General features: G+C 36.2%; 11 protein-coding genes across 11 annotated transcripts; 5 read left to right on the plus strand and 6 right to left on the minus strand.

Moving 5' to 3' along the window:
• Positions 1–69: 69 nt before the first annotated feature.
• DOA4 (ubiquitin-specific protease DOA4) lies at positions 70–3,006 on the minus strand (the record flags this gene model as incomplete). Its single annotated transcript, XM_003956338.1, has 1 exon — positions 70–3,006. The coding sequence occupies one exon, from the start codon at positions 3,004–3,006 to the stop codon at positions 70–72; it is 2,937 nt and encodes a 978-aa protein (XP_003956387.1).
• Positions 3,007–3,388: 382 nt separating this feature from the next.
• Positions 3,389–3,703, minus strand: FMP16 (Fmp16p; the record flags this gene model as incomplete). The annotated part of the gene is made up of 1 exon (XM_003956339.1): positions 3,389–3,703. The coding sequence occupies one exon, from the start codon at positions 3,701–3,703 to the stop codon at positions 3,389–3,391; it is 315 nt and encodes a 104-aa protein (XP_003956388.1).
• A 329-nt stretch (positions 3,704–4,032) lies between these two features.
• Positions 4,033–4,623, minus strand: PAA1 (polyamine acetyltransferase; the record flags this gene model as incomplete). The annotated part of the gene is made up of 1 exon (XM_003956340.1): positions 4,033–4,623. The coding sequence occupies one exon, from the start codon at positions 4,621–4,623 to the stop codon at positions 4,033–4,035; it is 591 nt and encodes a 196-aa protein (XP_003956389.1).
• Positions 4,624–4,897: 274 nt separating this feature from the next.
• On the minus strand, positions 4,898–6,373 carry IPT1 (inositolphosphotransferase; the record flags this gene model as incomplete). Its single annotated transcript, XM_003956341.1, has 1 exon — positions 4,898–6,373. One exon carries the CDS (start codon positions 6,371–6,373, stop codon positions 4,898–4,900), a length of 1,476 nt encoding a protein of 491 aa, XP_003956390.1.
• A 1,574-nt stretch (positions 6,374–7,947) lies between these two features.
• On the plus strand, positions 7,948–8,376 carry SNF11 (Snf11p; the record flags this gene model as incomplete). Its single annotated transcript, XM_003956342.1, has 1 exon — positions 7,948–8,376. The coding sequence occupies one exon, from the start codon at positions 7,948–7,950 to the stop codon at positions 8,374–8,376; it is 429 nt and encodes a 142-aa protein (XP_003956391.1).
• A 403-nt stretch (positions 8,377–8,779) lies between these two features.
• TPS2 (trehalose-phosphatase TPS2) lies at positions 8,780–11,452 on the plus strand (the record flags this gene model as incomplete). The annotated part of the gene is made up of 1 exon (XM_003956343.1): positions 8,780–11,452. The coding sequence occupies one exon, from the start codon at positions 8,780–8,782 to the stop codon at positions 11,450–11,452; it is 2,673 nt and encodes an 890-aa protein (XP_003956392.1).
• Positions 11,453–11,653: 201 nt separating this feature from the next.
• RAD55 (putative DNA-dependent ATPase RAD55) lies at positions 11,654–12,817 on the plus strand (the record flags this gene model as incomplete). The annotated part of the gene is made up of 1 exon (XM_003956344.1): positions 11,654–12,817. One exon carries the CDS (start codon positions 11,654–11,656, stop codon positions 12,815–12,817), a length of 1,164 nt encoding a protein of 387 aa, XP_003956393.1.
• A 754-nt stretch (positions 12,818–13,571) lies between these two features.
• On the plus strand, positions 13,572–15,347 carry KAFR0C02660 (uncharacterized protein; the record flags this gene model as incomplete). Its single annotated transcript, XM_003956345.1, has 1 exon — positions 13,572–15,347. The coding sequence occupies one exon, from the start codon at positions 13,572–13,574 to the stop codon at positions 15,345–15,347; it is 1,776 nt and encodes a 591-aa protein (XP_003956394.1).
• Positions 15,348–18,146: 2,799 nt separating this feature from the next.
• SED1 (Sed1p) lies at positions 18,147–18,989 on the plus strand (the record flags this gene model as incomplete). Its single annotated transcript, XM_003956346.1, has 1 exon — positions 18,147–18,989. One exon carries the CDS (start codon positions 18,147–18,149, stop codon positions 18,987–18,989), a length of 843 nt encoding a protein of 280 aa, XP_003956395.1.
• A 1,710-nt stretch (positions 18,990–20,699) lies between these two features.
• On the minus strand, positions 20,700–21,854 carry KAFR0C02680 (uncharacterized protein; the record flags this gene model as incomplete). The annotated part of the gene is made up of 1 exon (XM_003956347.1): positions 20,700–21,854. One exon carries the CDS (start codon positions 21,852–21,854, stop codon positions 20,700–20,702), a length of 1,155 nt encoding a protein of 384 aa, XP_003956396.1.
• An 11-nt stretch (positions 21,855–21,865) lies between these two features.
• KAFR0C02690 (uncharacterized protein) lies at positions 21,866–22,726 on the minus strand (the record flags this gene model as incomplete). Its single annotated transcript, XM_003956348.1, has 1 exon — positions 21,866–22,726. The coding sequence occupies one exon, from the start codon at positions 22,724–22,726 to the stop codon at positions 21,866–21,868; it is 861 nt and encodes a 286-aa protein (XP_003956397.1).
• Between the last annotated feature and the right edge of the window lie 516 nt (positions 22,727–23,242).

Genomic DNA, 23,242 nt, shown 5'->3' on the forward strand with positions numbered 1-23,242 from the left:
CTTTTGAATATATATGTTGTGTAAATCTACGGCGCAAATCGAAATAGTGGGCATCGAGATAGAATGTTCTTACCTCACTCCATATACACGAGTATAGAAAAGGACATAAGCGCTGGATGAAATCGGTTCCTTGTCATTTTTGAGTGGTCTATAAGTCGTATCATCGAAATAGTACCACCCATTTCCTATACCCTTATCAACATAAGCTGTATAATGACCTCCATAAAGACTACCGAAATGACAGGCAACACCATATAATCTATAATTAAAAGGTTTAATTTGGCCTCTTGCGGGAAGTTCATTGCTCACACCAGGCGGTAAATTACCATCGAAATCATCAGCCCAAAACTCTGTTAAATCCAAATTGAATGGATAGTCAATGAATGAGTTGTTTTTGTTCAACATATTATCAAATCTTTTCAAATGGATGATCAAATTTCTTGGTAATCTTGTTATAGTTAATTTCTTTGTAGAAGGTTGCTTTTTCTTACAAGTCGGGCACGACCACTGTTCATCCACTTCTAGATTTTCGATTTTGGTGAACTCATTGAAACAGTCAATCAAGTCTATTTTCCTTGTTTGCGGATCGAATTTTTTGGGTAATGGAACAGAAAGAACAGAGAATGATTGGTATGTTGTAGAGGTATGATGACATACTTTACATTCTAATCTTGATGCATACTGGCCCTGAAACAAATCAACAATAACACTAAAGTCTGTAGTGAGGTATCTTTCCCATTCAATTGAGGACGCAATACGTAAAGAAAGATTTTCTCTCAGCCTTTCAGCTTCGAGTGATAGCTCCTTTAAAGGGGGGTTACCGCCACACTGATTTAAATCTTCATGTAATCCATCTAACAAAAACTGACAGAATTCCTGCGAGTCTTGTTGTTGGGAATCTCTGAATAATGAGTTTATCGAACCGCAAGCCAACTTAAACTGATATGGTTTTACAGGGACAATTTTTTTCTCGGTATGCTTGTTAATTGTGGAAGGAACAGCATGCATGTACATGGTGTGAATTAATCTTGCGAAATTTTTAGCCAGCACCCCCTTTGATCCCAGTCTACTACTCAGATTTATATGCTTCTCATATGAATTGTTCAAAAAAATCTTAATTAAATCATGAGTCCCCAAAATGCATTGGATTATGCAGTTCATGTAGCACGAATTACCCATATTTTCTAGACCAACAATAAAATCTAACTTAAGTGCATCAGTGTAAACTTGTGCGCTTCTGCCGTTGTTTGATTTTGAGTGAGGAGGGCTTGCTAAGTTCGACGATATGACAGGCTTAGTTGGTAGTGCCGGTAAACGTGGCAGTGATTGTGTAGGCGGTTTAGGTATGCTATCCTTGCCATTAATTAATGAAGTGGTTGCTCCTGACGATAGAACAGTGGGAAATGATGGAACGCTGTTGAATGCAGTGTTTCGATTGTTTTTCAGATTAGTTGACGGTGATCTTGACCGAAGAGATGGGGAAACACAACGAGCGCTTATGGGTGTTATATTCTTAGTGAGTATGCCAACATGATCTGGTGAATTTTTATCATAACTATGTGACGGTGATATGGCATGGTTCGTATCATGTGACGGCTTTAATTGAGGAGTATCTGGATATAAAGTATGGTTTGTTGCTGTCTTGAAATCAGTTGATGAAGGACCTGGGGTCGCAAGAGATAGTGTAGAGATTGAGTTTGAATACATCGGTGAGTTTAATTTTGATCGTATTGTTAACTGAGGAACGCTATTTGTGGCGACATTATTCGGACTTTTCAATTGTGCTAGAGGCGGGAAAAAATTCTTGAAGCTTGAAGTTCTTTTTACAGTAGGTTGTTGAATGTAACTGTCATTGGTCACGCTTGGCGAGGATGACATCATAGCATGGAATGATTTGTCCATTGAAGTGGTACCGATACTTGGTGACATTTTTGGAAGATTCTGCAAACTCAATCTTGATGTGTTTCCATTAATATATACACTATCATCCGTACTGGGAAGCCCATTGGATTTTGCTTCAAAAGATTCTAACTCTCCACCCTTTGCAACCCAGTTTGAGAAACCATTGTTTAAGACAAATATTCCGGTACATTCATTAAGAGGCTTTTCGAAGGATCTTTTCAGAAGAATGTTTAAAAGTAAAATTTGCCTTTCGTTATAAAAATGAGAATTATTTTTATTCTTAGTATCCAATATTTCAGTGTAAAGGACGATAAATTTAAAAGATTGTCTATTATTAAAAAGTCTTATTTCATTATTTGGTGATGTTATTATTGATTTTCTTTCTAATTCGTAATCAGAGTACGAATCTTTAAAAGAGATAGGCTCTATGCAAATGATGTTCTTAGATTTTATGTGACTCTTAATGAACTCCGATCTTGATCTGATATCAATAATTAGCAAACTATCATTAAAATTTCTCATTAATTCATTTAATTGTATTGTAGAAATGAAAGACCCATTTGAAGGAAGATGCAAGTTTTTTATGATATCATTCCTGTATTTATTATAGTCACTATTTTTCAGTTCCTCATTTGATGCATGATGCTTTATGAAATTTTTAATTTGTGCAATATTTTCATCCTTAGCTAAAGCACTTACCAAAGTGTTATATATTTCCATCAATTCTTGGTTCTTTCTATTGCTCTTATCATTCTTGATTGTTTGAAATTCACTCAAAGTAGGTATTCTATTTAAGATAATAATATGAACGATTTTGTAATAAATGTATGCAGATTCATAAATCTCGAATATCCTTGATTTATCGTTAATATCAATAGATGAGTCAGTCTGTAACCTTTTCAGCTTTTTGCATTCGTCTTTATAATTCGATAAAGTGTCGACACATTCTTGTAAAAGGAATTTCATGCTCTTATTTTTACTATTCTCTCTTGAGCCATCTTCAAAAATAAAGGTTTCAGCTAGTTCAGACAGTCGAGAAATGGAAGAACAATATTCTTTATGTAAAGAAGTGTTGTTGGGATTCTTTGTGCCTATGTCAACCATGATGACAAATAGTATATGCAACGAAACCTTTCAAAATGGAGCGGATTTTTGAACGTCTTCACAAAAAAAGGTGACAATGAAAGTTCTGGAAGTTGGTGGATAATTCCTATAAAAGTTTCTTTATAGTACTGAAAAGTCTCAGTCACAGTAGCTCGGTGATATAGTCTATGTAGGATCTTAGTTTGTGGTGTTCCTTTCCTTTCTTTTCAATGGTAATTTATATAGTAGAAGCTGATCAATAAATAATTAAAAGAATCTCGGAGAACAATCTTGCGGAAAATGAGGGTAATGCGAAGCCAAAAAGTAATAAAATTAGAATATACACTTGAGGCTAATATATACATACACATACGCTTAATGCTCCCATAGAATTCTTTTTCTTTCAGTAGACACCATCATCTGGTCTATTTTGTTCTATTCTAGCATCGTCACCTTTTTTCTTCAGTTCTTCCATGGTAGGTTTCTGGAAATCGCTATATTTGTAGTCACTTTCCATTTTTTCCAGATTTTCCTTATTTTTGTCGAATAACTGCTGTTCCTTCATTTCTTCTGCATTCTGATGTTCTTTCTTATGTCCACCTGAGCTTTCTTTAGTACCTTTAGTCTTTAGGAAAGTAGCATTCACAGAAAACAGTCTTGCGCAAGCCACATTTTTAGAGAGTATTGATGCCTTGGATGTAAGAGACCGACCCAGCATTTCACCAACAGTTTATTATGTTTTTATTTGATGTGTTGTAGGGCATGAGAATCAAACTCTACGTGATAGCTAGAAAGAGTACATTCAGTTTATATACGTGATGGTCACTCGCATGAGATCAAAATATAGCCTCTCTTGAAGTTTTTAATAGGCCGACCCTTTAAACCTCTACATACTATATTCCGTGCGGTGCAGAGAGAGACTGGGTAGAGTGGGTACATCTTTGACTTTGAAAAGCTAGACTGACGTTACGGACAATAAAATGTTACTGGCATGGTATATTATTCTTTGCTGTTGTTACGTTTACATATATTTATAAAACACAAATTTTAATTTTCGTATTCTTCTTTGATTAATTCTCTTTCCATATCGATCCATTTGCTCTTTGCAAAATCAGGATCACTCAAGACATCTTTATTATCACCTTGAACTTTGAATCCCAACCTTTCATAAAATGGTACCAGTGGTTCATGGGCAATAATGACAATTTTATTACCAATTTCTTGGTTGCTCAATTTTTGGATGTAGTCGGTGAGTAGTAGTGTTGCCAAGTTTTGTTTTTGGAAATCTGGATGGATGACCAATGAGTGAAGACCAATGACATCACTTGATTCATCATGAATTAATTTTAAACTCTCTAAAGTGATAAATTTTGATGGAATCTTCGTTGATAGAATATGGCCGATTAATTTTTCACTAAGTATTTCTTTTGTTTTCTGATCAAATTCTCTGATGAATAAACCTGAACATAACTCAGGGCATGTAGTCAATCTAAATCTGATGGTTTCTTCAGAGGCTCTTTCATTTGGAGGGAAACATTCAGCTTCTAAATCTGTGACTTGTTGAGCATCTTCGATGATCAATGGTCTGACATACATATGAAGAGGTAATGTAGCAGAAGTAGCAGCAGAAGTAGACATCGATGGGAATTGTTTGGATTGATTGAGCTCGTTCTTGCTTGTAGTTGAAATACTGTGACTGTTAAGTTTTTTTAGTATGAATATTTTTTGAAAAGCGGGTGGCGGGCGACCTTTCTTTCGCAGCTGGATGGTGATGGATTGCACGACTTACCCGTTCATGATGTGTTGTATAGTGTGAAAACAGTTTTTGTAGTAATCAACATAAATTAAACTAAGTAAATACACATAAGGTCAATGTCCTATATAATGTAGAGTGGAGGGTAAGGGACGCAAATTAAGCTAATGGGTCAAAGAACCATTCTATTTTCGTGCCTTGGAATACTCTCATACCCATTGTTCTTGCTTCATTATTAACGTCAGTGTTTTTACCCATTCTCATATCTATCCAATTTTTTAATACTCTTGGTTGTAAAATTGTAGAATTGATGATTAGGAAACTCGATAGAGAGTATAGCATTCCAACAAATAAATCGAAACGATAATGATGATCCAAATACATGGTTGCCCACCATTGTAGGATGATGTAAGAACAAACTAGTAATTTTGGTATTAGACCTTTATTAAAAATTCTGAAATACCATCTGTTACTGTAAGTGACATCTTCTACGTACAATTTAATGAATTGAGAATTTTCTTTTGTTCTTAAGAAATCCTCTTCTACATCATAATCATCATCATCGAATGGTTGTTGATCATCTTCTTCTGAAGAACTACTAGTTGAAATGTTACTATCATTGCGTCTAATTTCCCTTAATGGTAAATCACCTTGAAGGTTGCCACCGGGCATGGCTGTTTCTGTGCTTATGAATCTATGTTTCAAAGAGCCGCATCTTGTTATTAAGAAAAGGAAACATTGGAAAGCTATCGCAGAATGTAACGAAGGGACAGCACCGAAGACAATTGGCGATAGATGAAAACCGTTAGTATTTAAATGGGTACCTAAATGGTTATCAACTCTAATTAACCCTGCAGCAAACCCCTCTTGTTTATAATTGACGTGTTCAGAATCATTGATACCATATAAATGGGTGAACCATGGGGATGCAGTCGGGAAAAGCAAATGAGTGAAGACCCCGGCGATATTTTGTAAACCTAATGCAAATGAGAAACATTTCAAAGTACCTGCAGGATGGAACACGTATAAATATACGGCAGTTAAGATTGGTGTAGTTACGTGTAAGATAACGTAGGAGAACCAAGCGGTTATATCTTTAAATTTATTGAAATTTGATTCCAATTGAGAGGCAAAAGTGTGATCGAGATTTAATACGATATAAGCAAGCAACGGTATTAAAAATGGTAGAATCAAAATTTTAGGTTTCTTTGGGTTAATCTTTTGAGTATTGTTAAAATGGAAATAATTATCGTACCATTCTATTATGTTATAGTTTAATTTTTTGATGTAATAGATGTAATACCAGATGGAGAGGGGTAGAATGATTAGAAATAGAAACATGAATGATAATGATACAAAATATGAGAAATAAGGATTAAAATGTGTTGATTGAGTTTTCAATTCATGAAACCAGTCACCGAACATGAAAACATCCGAATAGAAGGCTATTTTACTGTGAATAGCGGGTCTTATTTCTATTGGGATTAAACCTGCATTATTAAAGATTGATAACCATATTATTACTGGTAAGAAATTTAAAGTGAAATTGAATGATAAGGTGAAGACATTTCTTTGATTTAATGCAGATTTAACTATTCTTATTAGTAAGTGAGCTGTACTTGATAGGCCATTCATGTTAGGAATATATTATAGGATGAATAAATGGAAGAAGAGTAAGTGATTTTAAAAAGAAAAAAAAAAAGGAAGATGCTAATGCTAGTAGTAGTAAAACAATGAAATATAGAGAAGTAATGAAGGGAAAGAAACAACTAGCTTATTTGTTCTGTTTCTGGTACGATTTGCCTATTTCAATATTGTATCTAACGGGAGAAAATAATAGGAAGAGAACAATTTAATGACTGCTGTAAAAGATGAGTTCTATTTTTATAGAAATTTTTTTCTGTTTAATCGGTGTGGGTATGTTAAGAAGTTGATATAAAGGTATGATCTGGAAACAAACAGGCTTATGATATATATAATAATTCGCACTGTTGGTTGATTTGTACGCGCATATAATATTTGTATTATTTCTTACGTCGAGAAGAGGAAGAAGAAAAAGAAACTGAAAAAAAAGAAAAATTTCGCTTTGTTATTTTCGAAGAAATTTTGCGAGAAGAGAAAAGCGTCAAAAACAAATCGCCATTCTCGATTTCTTTTATTTTTCGAAGAGAGGAAAGCCGTGCAACACACAACTAGCAGTAGTAGACGTAGTAGACGTAGTAGCTGTTGTTGTTGTTGTTGTTGTTAACTTTTCGTGAGAGTAGAAACGTGAATCTTGTTTTTGTTTTATGTAAGCTGTGGCGGAACGTCCCACAGCCAGACAGAAGCAGAAGAGCAAAAAGTGTATCTGCTGCAACGAAGGGGGCAGAAGAGGAAAGGACAAGGGCGAGTACTAAGATAAAGGAGGGGCTGTAGGACAGCACATAGGGCTAAATCATGAGAAAATTGTTGGACCATAATAATAAGAGCCAAAATAAAAAAAAACGTAAGATTGTTGCTGATATGTGTTATGATTACAATCTTTTATTATGTATGTGTGATTTCACACCGGTAGCTCCTCCTTCTATCCCCACATACAAAAAAAAAAAAATGCAGTTAAGAGAAAAATGCATGCGCGAAGGCTTAGTTTTTTTGTCTGTGCTGTACGATTCTCCCCTTTCCGTGGAACGATACTGCCATTGAGAAACACCGTTTCTTTGGGGAAATTTGGCAAGATCCCTTGCCCCATCAGTATATCGTGGTTAATTAAACCACAGTAAAATTCCGCTTCTTGGGCCTTTTATTGCTTGCTTTTGACTAACATACCTTATCTCTGTCTTTCCGCTTCGTTGAATCTTACTTGCTACACATTTCCCCCCTCCACGCATAAATTTGTATCCTGATCCTGAGGCCTGGATCAGAATGTGCAATTTTAATGAGATTCCAAGGGCTTAGGGCGACTCCCTCGCGCTAATTTTAAATCAGCAAATTTTTTTTTCTTGTGGTGCTGGGGTTATATTTCCCAACAGCGTACGGCTGTATTTTCCACAGTCTGGGTAATGATTTCCACTCTTCCTGCGTACTGTTTCAGGGTAATGAATGATTCCTCTCCTGCATTTTTTTTTTCAGTGTCGGAATGAAATGATAAGAAGAGAAAAAGCGCATTGGAGAAAATGAAATGGTATTATCATAAACAACGTTTCCCATAGGCGTGACGTAAAACAAACAACATGAATGCGGCTATAGACCGTAGTGGCAATATCAATAATAATATTAATTTCAATAACACAGCTAATGGTATCACTAATAGTCCAGCAGATGCTTTAGTGCCGATATCAGAACAAGTACAATACAAAGTACAATTACTACTACATATAAATAGTGTTTTACTTGCAAGAGTAATACATATGACAAATACAATATCAAAGGAACATAATGATTTATCAAAATTACCTGAACCAATACAAGTCATCATACAAGAACATCTTAAAAGAGTACATTCAAATTTACAATGTATCTCCCAAATTAATCAAGGTTACATACGATCAAAGCCATCCCTACAAGAACCTCCAGACCATACAAGTAACAACCCGCAACAAAGTCACGACGTCCTGGCTAAACTCTACCTTCTCATGAACAGAGTTTTCGAGTTTTGGTAAACTCTGTCCCCCTCCTCCTCCTCCTCCTCCTAATTCCACCACCAACTGATCATCATACTTCAACCACCTCGACACTCCGTCTTTCCCATAACCCCACCATCAATACAGGATATGTCAATTGATCATAACTGCAAAATACGTAATTTTAACTATCGAATCAAGTTACTACAAATAGTATTCCACCCTTGCCCCTCCCTCCTCCTCCTTCCATTTCCGGTAACTGTTACTCAATTTGGTTTGAAGCAGTACTACTTCGTTTTCCCCTTGAAAAAAATTAACTTTCCTTCGAAGAAAGCGGAAAAATGTATAATTCCAATTCCCACAATATATATATATATATATATATATGCTAGTTTATCTTTATGTATAATAGTAAGTTCAGTTGAGATAGAAAACTGTAGCAATGACTAATCATAAGAAACAAAGAGTTATCAACTGTATAACTCAATTACCTTACAAGATCCAATTGGATGAAGATAACAATTCATGGAATGTAACTCCATTGACAGGTAACAGTGCCCTTTATTCATCACTAGACTATTTACAAGATGAATCAAAAGACTATGAACAGATCGTTGTCGGTTGGACTGGTGAAATCTCAAGAAAAGTAAACAATAACAACATCAATACTAGCACTAGTTCAACTAATAGTAATACAAATGATGAGGATATTGAAGATCCTTTATATTTAACTAAAGATCAAATGACGAATTTAACTGATAAATTGAATAACGAAGAAAATAGAAAAAATTATAATCCAATTTGGTTACTAAGAAGAAATCAATCAAGATGGAGAAATTATGCTGAAAATGTCATATGGCCAACTTTCCATTATATCTTAAATCCAACTGGTACTGAATCGATTATATCAGGTGATGATAATTCAATTGGTAATGAGAATGATTGGTGGTATGATTACGTTAGATTCAATGAAGCTTATGCGATGAAAGTCGGGGAACTGTATCAAAAAGGTGACGTCATTTGGATTCATGATTATTATCTATTACTATTGCCACAATTAATTAGAATGAAATTCCCAAATGATAATGTTACAATAGGTTATTTCAATCACGTGCCATGGCCATCTTATGAATATTTCCGTTGTTTATCGAAGAGAAAACAAATCCTAGATGGTGTTGTTGGTGCAAATAAAATTTGCTTCCAAAATGAACAATTTAGTCGTCATTTCGTTTCAAGTTGTAAAAGATTATTAGATTCAACTGCCAAAAAATCAAAAAATTCGTTAGGTATTGATCAATATCAAATTAGTGCTTATGGTGGTGATGTCTTAGTAGATTCTTTGCCAATCGGTGTCAATACTAAACTCTTGTTACAAGATGCATTCACTCAAGATATAGATTCCAAAGTTCTGGCAATCAAGGAAGCCTATCAAAATAAGAAAATTATAATCGGCAGAGATCGTCTAGATTCTGTTCGCGGTGTTGTACAAAAATTAAGAGCTTTTGAAACTTTCTTGGCAATGTATCCGGAATGGAGAGATCAAGTAGTATTAATTCAAGTTAGTTCCCCAACTTTAAAAAGAAACTCCCCTGAAACCATCAAATTGGAGCAACAAGTTAATGAGTTGGTTAATTCCATAAATTCAGAATATGGTAGTCTCAATTTCTCTCCAGTACAACATTATTATATGAGAATCCCAAAGGACGTTTACATGTCATTATTAAGAGTCGCTGATTTATGTTTGATTACTAGTGTTAGAGACGGTATGAATACCACGGCATTGGAATATATTACTATCAAATCAAATATATCAAATTTCTTATGTTACGGCAATCCATTAATACTAAGTGAATTTTCAGGTTCCAGCACTCTATTGAAAGATGCGATTGTAGTCAACCCATGGGATTCTGTCGCGGTAGCAAAATCAATTAATATGGCTCTCAAATTAAACAAAGATGAAATGGGTTCCTTAGAGGCAAAATTATGGGATAAAGTCCCCACAACACAATCATGGACTGAAAATTTCTTAACCTCATTGAACGCTTCTTCAAATTTAGCAAATCAAAAAGATAGAAAAATAACGCCTGCTTTAAATAGACCAGTTCTATTGAAAAACTACAAAAAGGCTGAACGTCGTCTTTTCCTTTTTGATTATGATGGTACTTTGACTCCAATCGTTCAAGACCCTGCAGCAGCAATTCCAACAGCTAGATTGTATTCTATCCTTCATAAATTATCTCAAGATCCAAAGAATCAAATTTGGATTATCTCTGGACGTGATCAGCAATTTTTAAATAAGTGGCTTGGTTCTAAAAATACTGAATTAGGTTTAAGTGCGGAACATGGTTGTTTCGTCAAAGATATTCGTAGTCCGGATTGGATCAACTTGACCGAAAAAACTGATATGTCATGGCAAGAACGTGTTAGTAAAGTCATGGAGGACTTCACTAATAAGACACCGGGTTCTTTCATTGAAAAGAAGAAAGTCGCTTTGACTTGGCATTACAGACGTAGTGTCCCAGAACTTGGTGAATATAGTGCAGAAAATTTGAAAACTGAGTTGATAAAATTTGCAGACGATTACGGTTTAGAAGTTATGGAAGGTAAAGCAAATATTGAAGTGAGACCAAGATTTGTTAATAAAGGTGAAATTGTTAAAAGATTAGTTTGGCATGAAAATGGTACTGATCAAGATTTATTGAAACCAATTGATGAAAATATTACGAGAGATAAGATGCCAGATTTTATTTTATGTCTAGGTGATGATTCTACGGATGAAGATATGTTCAGAGAATTAAACGTCATAGAGGATAAATGGCATGATAAATTTAAAGATCAAAAAAATGAATGGGGGCATTTCGGTTTTTACCCTGTAAAAGTAGCTTCTGCATCAAAGCAAACTGTCGCTAAAGCACATTTGACCGACCCTCAACAAGTTTTAGATACCCTAGGTTTACTTGTTGGTGATGTGTCCCTATTCCAAAGTGCTGGTACCGTAGAGCTGGACGCAAGAGGTCACGTTAAAGATAGTGAGAGTAGTTTGAAGTCAAAATTAGCTACCGAAGCTTATGCCATGAAAAGATCCTCCTCAAATAATGTTAACAATAAAGCATAGACTTTTACATTATTGTGTTATATACTTTATGATATACGAATATTTTGAGTAAAATATGCATACTCTTTTTTACATTCATATCAGATTGCGCGTACATCTGACTAGAAATATTTACTAACGCCATTTTTTTTTCCAGATCTCTCGAGTAAGATGATGGCAGAAATACACGATAATACTCTAACCTAAAATATTCTCAACTATATGTCACTAGGTATATCACTATCTCAATTGATTACTGATAATCCACAGCCGTTATCTAGTGGAGTTAGTGCTTTAGATGATGCGTTAAATAAGGGATTCCATTCGCGATCAATTTATGAAATTTATGGCCCTCCAGGTGTCGGTAAAACCAAAATGGGGATACAGTTGGTCCAAAATGCAACGACTGGCAACTCAGAAAGGAAAGTCCTATGGATAGAGACACATGTTTCGGCCCCCTTGAATTTAATGGATTTTGATAAGGGAAATATCTTTACCGTTACAACTAATAAATTCACACAGTTACTGATATTTTTCAAGAAATTACTTGAAAAAGATGAAAAGTATGATTTGATTCTAATCAGTGGATTTTCCCAATTGGTGACCGATCATATAGAAATTTTGTTAAATCGAGGGTACAATTTCAAGAACATACATGAGCTAAAATGTAAACATTTGGCCCTAATACTTACCGAAATGACAAAATATACACACTCAAAAAATGCTAGCATAGTGCTGTTGAATGATTGTATGAACACATCCTTTCAAAAAGATATTGGTAATGTCGAAGACAATTTGGAAGTGGTCGACGATGGATCAAATTTTTTAGTTTCATCATCATTTAATTCACACAGGCGTAAAAATACACAAGTATTACGAAGCTCACTAGTTGCTAATTCTGCAATGGGGAACAAGGACAATATCTGGGAAGCCTTTATCAGATGCAGTATTGGCATATTTTGGAATTGGAAACACAAAGACATCGGAAATAATAGGAAAAGAAACTTTGAAAAATGCAGGATTGCAGTGGTGTCTGATTTAAATGGAAAGGAAATGCAAAACAAAAAGAGGGCAACGTATAAGAATGAAGTTGATTGCAGCATTGTTAGATTTGATATCGACGAAAGCAGTGGTAGTTTCAAAGATATCAAGGCTGATTTGAACAATATCAATTTCGATGACAGGATAATGCCACCCCAGAAAAAAAATAAATCTGGTTCATCCGTAAGCATTTCTCCGTCACTTACAGATTCAAGCCGTCAAGTCTCACCTGAAGAACTGCTACTAGACACCTCTCTAGTGGGCTCTGCGATAGATGCATACAACAAAACAGTATATGAAAAAGAGCCGGAATTGGAGGCTATCATATACGATAGTGAAGGATAGAACCGTGAGACAGACAATAATATCTTCGTTCAACTGTCTCATTGTGTTACGTGTTTGACAAGAGGGTGTCTCTGCATAGATGAGTGCTGCTTTCTAGGTGCACAACCTACTATGATGAATAAGATAACTAGATAAAACACAATTTTCGAGATTAGTGCAATCCGACTCTAGTCAGCTAAAAAGAGCCTGAGTGGTATTAATATAAAATAATACGGTTATCTTATCCATCCCAACACGCTAGCTTACTTCTTGTAAAGAATTCTTCTTTTGTCCGAACAACTTGGGTAAGTGGCAGCAGTTTTCGACAATTCTGTAGTAGCCTGTTACCTATCTTGAGAAAGGTTTGAAGGATTGTGTTATTACGAGGCGGACAAAAAAGCAGGTACAGTTTCTTAAATTCAGGACATCAGTGGCTTAAGACTTTTTTGACATAATATTTTTCAGCGTCGACGGCTAGAATGCTGTGCGTAATGATCATAATAATAACAAAAAAGGAAAGTCATTGCGTTTCATTTCTTGGCAAAATCAACTTTTCAGCGCATCCTGTGCACATAACATTGAACACTACTAGAGACAGTTATTATAAAATTTTAATTATAAAAAGAGGTGCATTTCTAGGATAGAGCAAGAAATAATGATTACAGTTCAAGCTATATAAATTGAGAGACATAAATGATGAAGGGCTTCAGCTACAGAGGGTCCTGGATCCCACATAGGTTTCCGAGGGAGTTCCATTTATTCTTTTACGATAATCATGGCTAGTATTCACTCAAGTCATTCTTCTAAAAAAGAAGAAAATAAAGTAAATGAAACCTCATATTCACTTGAGGCCCATGATGTCCCTGAAGATGACTATTATAATGTCGGTGTCACAAATATTGAGATATACTCGGAGTTTTACAATACTCCTATGAAGAGAATAATTCTTTTTAGTTCGATTTTTTTGGTATGCTATTCATATAGCCTTGATAGTACTTTGCGTAAAACCTTTAAGACTGACGCAACAAATTCTTTCTCTGAGCATTCTTTGGTATCATTTGTTAACTGTTTCAGTGCAATAGTTTCAGCTATTGGCGAGCTTTTCTTTGCCAGATCAGCGGACATTTTCGGCAGAACATCCATTTTTTATATATGTCTCGTCTTTTATGTTGTCGGTACTATTATTGTTGCTACTTCAAAAGGTATAAGCCAATTTGCTGCTGGTTATTGTATTTATTCTTTCGGTGAATCAGGTATCGATATGGTGATGCAACTTTTGGTTTCAGACTTTTCGCACTTGAATTGGAGGTTAGTTGCCGGGGTTATTCCAATGCTTCCTAATGTCATTAATGCATGGGCCAGTGGTACCATAGTATCAGATTTTAGCGATAATTGGCAATGGGGTATAGGAATGTTTGCTATCATTGTTCCTGTAGCATGTATTCCTCTCGCAGTATGCTTGTTCCATATGAGATATATGGCAAAAAAAAATAAAAAGAATGAACTAAAGCGTCCTTGGCATTCAAATAACGAACTCTCGTGGGCGCAGTTCATCAGAGAAACACTGTTTTGGAGGCTTGATTTAGTCGGTCTCATTACCCTCGGAGCATCATTGGGTTGTATTTTGGTACCATTTACATTGACCAAAAAGGCCGGTAAAAAGTGGGCGAAAGCATCAACTATTGTTCCAGAAGTTATCGGTTGGGCCGTCGGTTTACCACTTTATATCGTATGGGAGAAATTTTATGCAAAGTATCCTTTAACGCCGCTAAGACTAATCAGAGACAGGGGAGTTTATGCTGCACTGGTCGCAGTTTTCCTGTATGAATTTATTTATGTTATGGAAGCAAATTATATGGTTACCGTTTTACAGGTAGCATTTAATAATACTTCTGCTGCAGCCACAAGAATTAACAACTCTTATGAGTTTGTAAGTGTTTTGACTGCTTTTATACTAGGTTTCTTCGTTGTGTTCATTAGGAAGACCAAGAGGTTGATTTTGTTTGGTGGCACTTTGTTTTTCGTTTCTTATGGCTTATTCATCCGTTATCGTGGTGGTCATGGCTGTTATGCCGGATCTATCGCCGCCCTTTGTGTATTTGGTTTCGCAAATGGTTTTATTAAATACCCAACAAGAACTTCCCTTCAAGCTTCTGCAGGCTCTCATAAAAGGATGGCTATGATTACTGCTCTTTTCACCGCAATTGGTAGTGTTGGTAAAGCTATGGCAGCTGCTATCGCCGGTGCTATTTGGAGTGGTCTAATGCCAGGTGCATTATCCAGTAGGATTTCCAATTCAAAGGTAGCTGCAAAGGCTTATAGTTCACCTCTCACGGTAATTAAGACGTATGGATGGAATTCGACTATTCGTAACGAGATGATTGAAGCTTATCGTTACGTCACAAAAGTTTTATATATTGTCGCAATTTGTTTATGTGTGCCTCTGCTAATTGCCTCTTTTCTACTGAGAGATAGAAGGTTGGAAAATAAGGTAGCTTATGATTCAGACTCAGATGATCCCTCAGTTTTGGATGAAGAGAAAAAAGTATAGTTGGAAAGCCGTATTATTTGGTTCTAACTTTACTTTTTCGTGTTTTTTTATTGAGATAGACTTTATACAGGTACATTTTGTAAAGAATATTATAAATAAGCTAGGAAGCAAGCAAGTATGTCGGGTTTTGTAAGAAAGAGAAAATGACAGTTTTATATATCAATTTTAATTAACACATTTTACTCCAATAGTTACAAGAAACACAAAATGTTTCGAAGTCCATATATTCTATATTCCGGATGGTCAATCAATATTTTGTAGCAAAGTGTTGCGACAAGTGACTTGATATAGTGGCCAAAAGAGAAATATATGTCCGATCATTTCAAGGAACTTTTTAACAAGGCAGCTAGTGAACAAAAATCAGACAGATACCCAACTGTTTGCAACAATTCAGGCTGTAATGGTAAAAGTATATTCATGCTCATGCGATTATTCGGCGTTATTGACTCGTTAGAAAATAGTACTCATAAAGGCCTTATTTCTCGTGCTGTTGGACACCTAACTTATTCGTGGCATAGAAGCCATTATTTCATGAGAAATAAAGAAAAGAGTGTACAAAGAAATTTCAAGAAAATGAGTTTATTGGTTATGCCTTCTCAGACATGAATTACGTCCAACTACAATTGTCTGTATAATGTAATATACTGGCAGACAATGGATATTTAACTGGGGTTGCTTTGTTAGGTATTTAAGTTGTCATCCTTTTGAGGCTAGAAACTTTTAAATCTTCTATTCGGTTATGGTGCGTATGGTGGTAGTATATTGAAGGTGGGATGATTAACAGCAAAAATAGTCATCATTAAACTAGGCACAATTCAGTGTTTCAAAACGTCTATGTAGTTCCCTTGTAGTTTTTCAAGAAATACATTAATATACTGCTAGCACATTTTCCCCTTGGTATATCAAGTCAGGTGTTGTATTGAGAATAACCTTTTGGAACATAATTGACGATGTATATATCCTTAGTGAGTTCATAGTACGAAACTTTTTCAAGACGACTCTCGAAAGTGTCATCTCATTGCTAGCTTTCTAATGACCCTTGCATGAATGTTTTCTCGTGCAAATTACTCTAAACAGATAGCTCAGCTCCTCCACTACAGCCTCCTTAAAATCTGAAGTGACGCGGATAAGAAGGTCGGTTAGGTGAAACCCAAAGTTGCTTGAAAGAGGAACTGTCAGGTTTCCGGGCGAGCTGTGTATAAGTGGACAAGATTAGTATGTCTCAGTATGAACTTTTTTGAGAGAGGCAATGAACCCCGCCAAATACAGGTCAAAGTTACTGTTGTAGAAAGATATTTGCATTCAGGGAAGAGGAGAAGAAATTGCATAGTTTACTAGGGACGCAGAAATTTATAATATAGTGCATTGTCATTTGGAGCTACGGATCGGTATGTAGGGAAGCGATACCCTCGCAGTTAAGAGCAAATGCGTTATTCGAGACAAGTGCCACATGTATGTTATGACTGTTCTTGCAGCATTAGTCTTCTTCCCTTTTCCTCTTTCGAGGGGGATAACCCAGATCAAAAAGGCTGGCCTTGCGTTTTACTGACTTTGGAACACAGTTTTTTCCTATCCCCCTCGAATGATCTGTTACTGACTGTAAGACGCATCGGAGAGATTGCGTCTCTTCTCGATCGCATTTAGCGCTTTTTTTCCTTTACTGGATCAGGCACAACGCGAATTTTGGGCCTCCCTTCTTCTCCTCCTCGAAGTGGCACATTCCAAAGTAGGAAAAGGTAGGAATCAAGCAGTACCCGTAGTTAATCCATATATCACATGTTCAGCCATTGGACTTACTTGAAGCGTGGGTCGCCTACTGTAGACAGAGGGGGAACAAGGGCATTGCCCCCCCCCCCACCTTCCCCCGAGAGAGGAGCTCCTTTAGTGCAAATAATTACAATAGCAAGATTATAATCAGGACCTGGTCCAGTTTCTTCTCTTTTTTTTTTTTTCTTGAGTTCATTCATTCTTTTATTGTGTAAAAGCATGAAGAAGACCTTGTAAGCCCCATGCATATCAGTTCATCCACGGGGTTTACAACAATTTTTAATATTCTTTTCTTCATTAGTAAAGTTTAAATTATACCATGAATGGATAGTTTTCACTTTCACCGAAAGTAGAAAAAAAAAATGCATCCGTTTCCCTTTGAAGAAACGTCATTGTATCTTTATCCAAAAATATTCTTGCCATCAGCATACTTCCAATTTATAACGCCCTGTACGTTTAATTTTATCTATTTCGATATAATGTTAGTTTAACACATATCATTAGGAGAGCCAAAAAAATTAAAAATAAGTCAGAAAAGCAAGCATAACAGTGAATTTTTTGAGAACTTTCCTCTTTTGCACAAAAATTTCTATATAGTGTAATGTCAATTTTTCCCCCTTGCATCATTATCGTCTTCTCGTGACGGTTTACGCCAATGTCCATTTTGTTTCACTGAGATGGTACTTTTGTCTATTTCCTCATGCACAAGTTTTGCAAAATGGATACACTCCATGCTGCCAATTCTAAAAATAAATTTAGAAACCAATCGTTTTTCTAACGAAGTGGGTGGTTTGAGTTTTGAATATCCTTCCTGAATTTGAACAATATGATGAGGCTATCTAATCCAACATATATAAATGTCCCATATATTTCCCTTGTTACAACTTTTTATCTTTGCTTTTTCACTTTATTTTGATATTAAAGCTAAATAAAATACTATCAGAAACCCATTCCATTCGTTGAGATATACAATTAAAAATGCAATTCAGTAACAAAAGTATTTTAATTTTTGCTTCCTTTGCTTCTTCAGCAATGGCCGTTGTCTCTAACAGCTCTGTCGCAAGTTACGCCTCTAGCACCGTCCCTGTATCTTCAAGTGTAATCCCAGTGGATGTCTCTTCCTCATTACTACCAGCAGGGTCCGAAAATGGTACTTCAACTGCAGCAGAAGAAACTTCTACTACTGTACCAGTGGAATCCTCTGTGACTGTCCCAATTATTACAAGCTCCGGTGCCGGTGTTGTTAACGCTTCTACAACAGTCACCAGTACTGATACTGCAACCATTACTTCCTGCCCAGATGGTGTCTGTCTTCTATCAACCAGCTGGGAAACTGAAACGACTGTGGTCACTGAATTCACTACTTACTGTCCCGAACCAACCACTTTCACTTACAATGACAAGACATATACTGTTAACTCTGCCACTACTATAACCATAACTGACTGTCCATGTACTCTTACAAAGACACACGAAATTGCCTACACTACTGTAACAAACGTTGTTACTGACTATACAACATACTGCCCAGAACCAACAACCGTTTGTATCGGTGATAGCACATACACTGTTTCTGAGCCAACCACAATCACTGTAACTGGTCCATGTACCATAACAGAAACTATCCCAGTTACAGTGCCAACAGTAGCTGAGACAACTACTGCTGCTCCAGCTGCTCCTGAAACTGACACAACGGTTATCAAGACGCCAGCTACTACTAAAGCCACCCAATCAGCCACTACTGTGGCTGAAGTACAGACTTCAGAAGCAGCTCAATCCCAAACTACTGCAGTCGTTCAACAAAATGAAAATGGCGCTGCTGTCTTCATTCCATCTGCAGCTGCCATGGTGGGTGCTTTATTCTTCTTCTTATAATCTGAAGTGAGTAAGATAAATATAAGTCTGACTGACTAGTTTTAATTCTTAATTATTTCATTTATTTTTTAGTTCTTGCGGTTACCAGTTTTTTGTAAATTTATATACACAAACTGTTTCAGAAAATAGTATTATATACTTTGACCTAATATACATTCTCTTTCTTATAAGATCCGGCTAAGTCTGTTAGATAAAGAAAATGGAGTTTCATGCGATCAAAAATACGTGTGTTTCCAGTCTACCCTCGATTATTTTGTGAGTTTTACAATAACCATTAAAAATGGTAGTAGAAATAAAAAAAGATAGGTGCGGCGTCGCTAATGGTACTATTTTTTTTTAAACGTGAACTCCATGGCGTTAGCAGTTCACAATATTACCGTTGAGTAACTTGTTATTAAAAAAGATGCTTGCTTGTTACTGGTTCTAACTTATTCGTTAAGTATATGCTTATCTCTATAATGCTTACTCTGTTGATAACGCAATTTTTAGCTTTTAGTACTTTATGAATAATTTTCTCAGATGTTCTTGGCTAATACAGCTAGTTCTCTAAAATAAGTGAATAAAGAAATTGTGCTTTTGAATTAATTTTTTACAACGTAGCTGCAAGGTAGCTTGATTGTGTTATGACTTTTTCAGTAAAATATCACTCAAGAAAGAATTGTTCGTTTTTGCCTTGCCAAACCATGTCTGAACCATTACCGGTGTTTACAGATGGTTTCTACAAAGTTTAAGCTATTTCTCTCAGTAATTGCGTACAAATTCGATTTTAGATGTGGATAAAGAATGTGGCAATCTCATTCCATCAGAATATATGTTGCTGAACTAAGCACACTGTAGATCTGTATTCCTACCAAATTTTGTCGGTACCTACAGTTAGCACTTCTATATGATGGCGGTAACGATTTATAGGATACATCAAGCAACTTTGTTATGTACTATTGAGACTATTTAGTTCTTGGTATATCTCTGCTATATATATATATATATTGTGGGCCAACTTTGGAGTTTCTTCTTGCAGAGGTTTTCTGTCCCTCCATTTTTCTATCATGTGCATGTTAAAATCGAGAATCCAAAAATTACTTAAAACATAGATAGAAGAGTAATAAGCATTGGTATCCGGTAATGCTTATGACTAAAAGTTACAGATTGATACATCCTCTTTCTTCTGTTGAGATCCACCAGCCTGAAGTATGCTAACTACAATCTTGGATTGCCTATCTTACGTCCTTTATGAACACAGTAGTTCTTGAAGGATGGATGACTTTTTGCATAGCCTAAATTTCACAATAAATTTCGGGACAGTTATCTTCTATCCATGGCCAGATTCCTGATTTAAATCACTTTCAGTAATGATAGTTCAGAGCTTCTTCAGAGGAATAGGCTTAACTTGCTGCAACAACAAGTTATCTCTTTATACACCGAATATAATACTTCCTCAGTCAGCCCCTGACTTTCTGTAAAATATCATAATGGATTCGGTTTTATTTATTATATAGAAGATAGAAATATACAACTATTACCACTGAAACTAGATAGAGAAAAATAGCATGTTGAGAAATAAAAATTGAAGAATAAAGTGAAGAACGAAATGGGTATATATACAAATCTATGGAGAAACATACTTATATATAAGAAGTTGCTTTAAAAGTAAGTCTAAAATAATAAAACGCATAAGTAAAATGGATACGGATGTGTATTTTTCGTATTAAATCAGAAAAGCAATAGAGACAAGGCTACGCAATGTAACAAAGTCCTTAATGTACCTCTTACATCTAACAAAGCTGCAGCGTCTTCGTAGGATCCAACACTAGCAGCGCTTGACGTAGCTACATTCGTTGCAGACCCTTGGACTGCTGCAGTAGTTGATGTGTCAGCGCTACCTGAACCTGAACCGCCGATAACAGATGTAGTTTCAGCTGTGTAGACTTGACCATCGGAGTCAGTAGTCAAATAATCTGAAACAACAGCGGTAACTACTGAACCATCAGAGGTGAAAGTGGTTAGGTGAAATGGTGGTACAGAACCAATGATGGTAGTTTCAGCTGTGGTGACATGGCCATTAGAGTCAGTGGTAACGTAGTCAGATACTATACCAGTGACAACACTGCCATCAGAAATGAATGTGGTTAGGTGTTCTGGTAAGTCTGGGAGAATAGGAGTAGATTCTCTAGTTACAACGTTGCCTGCAGAATCAGTTGTAGTGTAGTCTGAAACAATAGCAGTAACTACAGAACCATCGGTGGTGAAAGTAGTCATGTATTCTGGTAGATCGGTAATGACAGATGTGGTTTCGTCAGTGACAAGGTTACCAGCAGAGTCGGTAGTGGTGTATTCAGAGACAACGGCAGTGACTGTAGAGGAACCGGAAGTGATAGTAGTGGTCCAGTGTGGTAACTCACTAATAATAGATGTGGTTTCGTCAGTGACAAGGTTACCAGCAGAGTCAGTGGTAGTGTATTCAGAAACAACAGCAGTGACGGTAGAGGAACCAGAAGTGATGGTGGTGGTCCAGTCGGTTAAGCCAGAGATGATAGATGTGGTTTCATCAGTGACAACACTACCAGCAGAGTCAGTAGTGGTGTAGTCAGAAACAACAGCAGTGACGGTAGAGGAACCAGAAGTGATGGTAGTGGTGTATGTGGTCAAACCAGGGATTGTAGATGTTGATGTTATAGTTTCAAGAAGACCATCGGAGTTGGTTGTGAGGTATTCATAGACAACAGCAGTGACAGTGGAAGAACCTGAACTGATCGTAGTTGTGTAGTCTGTTAAGTTTGTAACATCAGTTAGATTGGCAATGGCACTACAATCTGGAACAGCAGGACATACTTGACAAATGGTTGGTCTTGCACTATTTGGTGGCATTGGAGCATATGTTAAACTTTTATCATCATACGTAATGGCGTTGAGTTATAGTAATGACCAATATCGATGTAATAAGTACCACCTGAAGTTGCGACTGCAACAATACCGCTTGTAGCATTATACGTGTTGCTAGTGATCCCATATGGGAAGGAGATTACATTACTTGAACCGAAACCTCTAACCAGGAGGGTATTAGCACTGTACCCACCAATGGAAAGGATAGAAGTAGTGTTTTGTAAGTAGATAGTTTGATCAGCAACTGGATCGTTTGCAAGATTGTCAATAGTTAATTGACCACCTGAATTAATGGAAATACACCCAGTATCTGTCACAGTAGCAGACTGTTCCCAATTAGCATATTCTAAACAAATTGTACCGGTGTTTCTTAGATAACTATCACCCAAAGTAACACTTGCTGAGCCACTTGCCTGTTGCATAGATATAAGACCACCGTCATTGTTAAAAGTATTTGCAGCGGAGATCTTGTAATTACTTTCACCTAAACCAGAATTATGACCATCGACAAAGAAGTAACCAGAATTGTAGAAAGTACCACCATTTGCGCTGAAAGTTTCACCGGCCCAAGCGTAACTGTCATCGATAACGATGACGCCGTAATTGTAGATATCATCTTCAAAAACTGTTGTCCAACCAGCACTCCATGAGTCTTCATACATACATAGTTCACCGTAAACGATAGCTTCACCAAACCAATAATGGGTAAGACCAGATCTAATGACCATAATGGAATCGAGGTTGATAGTAAACGTATCACTATAAGTTGTCGTACCTCTGGCAGTCTCTCGGCCGGAGACTGTTGTTGCTGAAGCAGCTGGGAGTAATGACAAAGCAGCTGTCATCAAAGATAACATGCGGTTCTAGCCTTTGGAACGTTTCTGAAAAAATTTCGAAAACATTTTGAATTGACTAAAAGAAATGAAAGAACAATTCGATATTAGTGTTTCAAATATTAGATTTGGACTTCTATTCTTAATGGTCTATTTCGAGATGAGAAAGACGATACTACCAGATAGATTGGCAAAAGAATGCCACTTATATAATTTTTTTTTCTTTCCTTATTTCCAATTTTGAAGAAGAGAAATTTTAGTAAGGTCTAAGACCATTTCACAGTTTGTCCTGCATTAATTTTTGATGTACATCCCAGGGATGTTCAATTCTGGAAATGGTATGCCGTATAAAGGTTCGCTGGAGAAAATAAATGTTTAGAAGAAAATATTCATCACAGTAAGGAACATCGCATTAAAGAAGAGGAACTTACATCGGTCAGGAAGCCGTAGAAAAAAAACAATAGAGAACAATAGAGAACAATGGCATGATGTAAGTTTCCTCTATATTTGCTATTTTTGTATTTTGGTCTGTATATATAT

The sequence above is a fragment of the Kazachstania africana genome, chromosome 3 (genome assembly GCF_000304475.1).
Source record: "Kazachstania africana CBS 2517 chromosome 3, complete genome".
Classification (NCBI taxonomy): Eukaryota; Fungi; Ascomycota; class Saccharomycetes; order Saccharomycetales; family Saccharomycetaceae; genus Kazachstania; species Kazachstania africana.